The sequence below is a fragment of the Sinocyclocheilus rhinocerous genome, unplaced genomic scaffold (genome assembly GCF_001515625.1).
Source record: "Sinocyclocheilus rhinocerous isolate Xijiao unplaced genomic scaffold, SAMN03320098_v1.1 scaffold1006, whole genome shotgun sequence".
Lineage (NCBI taxonomy): Eukaryota > Metazoa > Chordata > Actinopteri > Cypriniformes > Cyprinidae > Sinocyclocheilus > Sinocyclocheilus rhinocerous.
Genome location: NW_015630418.1, coordinates 649,476 through 654,377, shown reverse-complemented (window position 1 = coordinate 654,377; position 4,902 = coordinate 649,476). Strand labels below are relative to the sequence as shown.

General features: G+C 36.1%; 1 protein-coding gene across 1 annotated transcript; it reads right to left on the bottom strand.

The window, feature by feature from the left end:
• Nucleotides 1-1,068: 1,068 nt before the first annotated feature.
• LOC107740362 (galectin-4-like) lies at nt 1,069-4,483 on the bottom strand. Its single transcript, XM_016552787.1, has 9 exons — nt 4,410-4,483; nt 4,183-4,271; nt 3,909-4,107; nt 3,700-3,813; nt 3,105-3,260; nt 1,753-1,841; nt 1,448-1,646; nt 1,245-1,358; nt 1,069-1,119 (listed from the first exon to the last, which is right to left on the bottom strand). Exons 1-9 carry the CDS (start codon nt 4,452-4,454, stop codon nt 1,069-1,071), a joined length of 1,056 nt encoding a protein of 351 aa, XP_016408273.1. The 5' UTR covers nt 4,455-4,483.
• Between the last annotated feature and the right edge of the window lie 419 nt (nt 4,484-4,902).

Below are 4,902 nucleotides of genomic sequence, written 5' to 3'. Positions count from 1 at the left end.
TAATTTATTTTCTTCCCTCTGCTGAAAGTAGAACTGAAAGAGCTCCTTCAACGGGACAGTTAATAACAACTTCATAATGAAAGTTCAAAATGGAAAGTTGTTGTTTTTAAAGACTTTCATACTAATCTGGGAAGTCACATACGTCCAAATCCAGCTGTCAGTCACTGATTTCAAAAAGTGCACATACTGTAGTAAAAGGTATGGCAGTGCAGTCAGGTTCATGAAATATTATTGAAAATAATGATAGCGTTCACTTTTAACAATTGCTGAAACAGAGTTAATTCAATCAAAGTCAATGGTCAAGTGCCCAACTAAAGGGAACATTAATCACTATAATGGTAACTGACTTTACCAACCTTCGTGCATGTATCATATGAAAGAAATAAAGCCAAACTGGTTTGCAATAAGTGAATAGGGAAATTCTGTTTTTCCAGTTGTTTAGTCATCCTCTGGTGAGATATTGATTAATTTATTGATTGATTAATATGCAACACATAATATGTAACAAGTATGCAAGTTTTGTTGTGGTCTTGCTGGGATGACACCAGCACCCTTTAACACATTAATGATGTAAAGGAAAAACAATATAAGGGTAAAACATATGAGTTTTTGAATTATATGATAACTGTGTAATTTATTTTCTTCCCTCTGCTGAAAGTAGAACTGAAAGAGCTCTTTCAATGGGACAGTTAATAACAACTTCATAATGAAAGTTCAAAACGGAAAGTTGTTGTTTTTAAAGACTTTCATACTAATCTGGGAAGTCACATACGTCCAAATCCAGCTGTCAGTCACTGATTTCAAAAAGTGCACATACTGTAGTAAAAGGTATGGCAGTGCAGTCAGGTTCATGAAATATTATTGAAAATAATGATAGCGTTCACTTTTAACAATTGCTGAAACAGAGTTAATTCAATCAAAGTCAATGGTCAAGTGCCCAACTAAATGGAACATTAATCACTATAATGGTAACTGACTTTACCAACCTTTGTGCATGTATCATGTGAAAGAAATAAAGCCAAACTGGTTTGCAATAAGTGAATAGGGAAATTCTGTTTTTGCAGTTGTTTAGTCATCCTCTGGTGAGATATTGATTAATTTATTGATTGCTCTCCAGTTCTAATGAGGGAACACAGACAAGTGACTTTAGAAAGCACTTCACCCTCCAAGCCATTCTCACTGGATTCTGTGACAATATCATTCATGTTGCAACGTTGCTTTAGCTGAAGAAAAAAATAACTTACTTGTATGAAACCAGAAAGGGTCACAGCAACATCTCCACTGATATTTAACGTTGACACTTTTTCCAGCGGTATACGATGCTTGAATGTGTACAGCTCTTTACCATTCGCATAAACCTGATGAACCAAAGCAACACAACCCGTGTGAGGACAAGGTCCTAGCTCCCTTTTAGCAGTGTGGTGAGTCTCGTTCTCAAAACATGTACCTTATATCCTTCAGATTTGATGACAGTGAACATCTCAAAAGCTTCTCCCTTTTTAAAGGGGTTGTCAGAGATACTTTCCTTAGCCTCCCATCCTCCGTTCCTGAAGCTGTTCATGACCACCTTCCGGTCCATTCGAGGGTTGAAGTGGAAAGCAATGTCATCATTGTCAGATGGCCCAGTCTTGAAATTTAGTTCAAATCTGCATGGAAGATGAAACATTTTAAATCAACCAAATCCAAACAACAATTGTTAAATAAAATTAACAATTTGTTTTGACCAAATTGCCCAACAAAACAATTCCTTACCGGTCAGCATTAGCAGGAACAACTCCCTGCAAGTACAAGGCCATGCCTTCTCTCAGTCCTCCTGAAATTGGGGCCAGATAAGGAAGGTTCTGCAGTAAACACAAGAAAATAAGCATCAGCATATATTAACCAGATTCTTATGGCAAGCTTTGAACTTCTGATTTTTACAATTTAACCCTCTGGTTTTGTTCGGTCATGTTAGACCAGAAAAAAAAAAATGTTTCGAATTTTTAAAAATAGCTACTTCATTGGAATGGTATGAAACTTGGTGACTTTTATGTCAGTCACTATGTGACCACAAAAAAAAATTTTTTTGTGTGTGTGTGTCACACACACATATATGAACTAGTGTGACTGTAACACAAAGCATGTTTCTGCAAATGCATTAAATAAAATCAATAATTCAGCCAAAAATGCAGTCAAAACACAGACACCAAGGAAGGGGCTACACACTAAAATATTAAGAGTACAAAACAGACACACACACTCACTTACACACACTCACAGACACACACACACAACACACTATTATACACACACAAATGTACTGGTGTGGCTGTAACAATATGGCAAAATTGAGCCAGAAGACTCAAATAAGAGGTTGAAATCAGATTGATTAATCTCTGATAAAGCATTCATGTTAATTTTTGTTACATTTTTGTTGAATTTTGATGTTATGTGTAACAAAATGCTTTTTTCTGTGTTCAGGTTTGACTGCAAAATTAATGCAAAAACTAACATTTCAAACCAAAAAAAAAAAAAAAAATTCTAAACCTTCACAAAAAGTTATCTTTGAGAACGTCTAAATATATATTCAGATCCACAACTTAATAAAAATAAGTATTTATGCCTAAAAACCACTAGAGAGTTTATAAGCCTTTTATATAGAGCTATATAGGAATCTAGTGGCTAAACCATGGAATTTCAGATGTTTTGCTTTTTTTCTCCGACCAGATGGAACTAATCTGACTTCAAAAATCGGATTTTAAAGGCATTGTCTCTATTTTAACATGAAATACTGTCATAATTAAAAAGTAATATTCAAATCTTAATTTCATAATTATTACATAAATATTAATTTGTAACATTAAATTCTCTCAAAATACAAAATAAAAAAGAAATAATAATATGGAAAAAAAAATATTACATTACTGAAAAAAAAAAAATATATATATATTTCGGGTGTTCGGTCAGTTTTGACCTCGAACAACACAAGTGTGACCCCCAAATGAACAATACCAGAGGGTTAAAAGGGGCATCATAAATGATGAAACATTTTTCATACACTGCAGTTTCTTTTAGTGCTTGCACTTTGTTGTGTTCTGAATCCCTGGAAAGTGTCTGTTACTCACAGGATTTTGAACCGGGTTGCTCAATGAAAGTCCCATCTGTGTTTGAATAGCTGAGCTTCCATCTAGCACAGATGAATGTTCTCCAAAAGTGATCGTCCCATTCTGCGAGTGGAGCATACTTGCGCTCTGCCCAAAGACAGAAGATCCAGCCCAGCTCTGTAAAAGCAAAATGGTAGGAGTTGAATAACACAATTATTTATATAACGTCTACCAGACATTCATTTATTAACAACTCAACAAAAAATGATTTTCTTCCTTAGTATTTTTGTCTTGTTTTCTAGTATAAATAACTAAGAATTCTTGAATCAGGATGCATTTACTTGACAAGTAAAATGACTTGTCTTGTTTTCTGAAAACATTATTCAAATTTTGTTAGTTTTTGCTTAAAACAAGTAAACATATCTGCCAATGGAGTTAGGGTTAGGGTTTTATTTTATTTTTTATTTTCATTTTACTTGTCAAGTAAATGCATCCTAATTCAAGAATTTGTTGATATGTATACTAGAAAACAAGACAAAAAATACTAAGGAAGAATATCATTTTTTGCAGCGTTTATGCAGTCTGAAAATATATGTAAAAGAGGTTTATCGCTCACCTCGGTGAAAGCCACGTTTGTCACAGAAACCTCTCCTCCAACGCTCAGAGCGATGACTCGATCCAGAGATATACGATGCTGGAATCGGCCAACTTCACTTCCATTCAAATACACCTTCAGATTGAAAATTACTATAGTTAGGTATCTCTTCTAATGTTTTTGCCTTCGCACGATGCACCCAATGAATAGGACCAAGCATCAAAACACACCTGATAATTTTCAGAATTCACGGCAATGATCAGATCAAAGCCGCTGGCCTGCTTTAAAGGTAATTCCAGTTTCTCCTCTTTTCCCCATGACCCATGTTGGCGGCTGTTCAGCACCATGCGGTCGCTGCTGAACTGGGGCTTGATTTGAAAGGCGATGTCATCTCCTTCAGACTCTCCACACTTCAGATTCACCACAAAGCTGCAATGATCAAAGACAACGTGAAGGAGTGAACTAGTTACTCGAACACACTCAGTCATGAACAGAGAGAGTCACCTCTCACATCCAGACGGAACAGATCCCTGAATGAAGATGGCTTTCCCAGCTTTTAGTCCTCCAGAGATACGGCTCACATAAGGGATGCTCTGCATAGTAAATAAAGCATTCTGTATTCCTGTGTTATGGTAAGGTTTACAGCTGACTTGAATACAACTATCTCGAAAATGCACAAGTTAATTCAGAAAGGCTAATATGAAAGATTAGAGGACTGAAAGATCACTCACGAAGCTGGAGATGGTCTCGAACGCTGACTTGAAAGTGAAGCTCATGTTGTCGGTCTAAAAGGCTGATGCACAGGTGGATTATAGGTTGCAGGTGGTGGTCTTGGTTTTATACTTTCGGTGGGAAGGAGTGGTCTAGCCTTCAGGGGGTTTTAGCCACAAGGCATTTTTAAAAAGTGTAGAGTTCATTTTGGCTTAGCAACCCAAAGGCGATGTTTCAAGCGATGATGGACTGGATAATTTGCGTTCTCACAACAGTTTTGCCCAAAGCCACATTGTGCATCAGTGCTCAAAGCTTAGAAGCATTTTACAGTTCATCTGAGTCGACATTTCTGCATGATTATTGGACTTCATAACAATTAACCTCATAGTCACCTGCTGTCAGAGTTTTACTTACAAGCATGCCTGCAATCACAGTTAGCTGTAGTTACTTTATTATTATTTCTTTTGGTGTAATGTTTTTGTTAAATTGGAAAATAGCTAAAAGCAGTCAAAA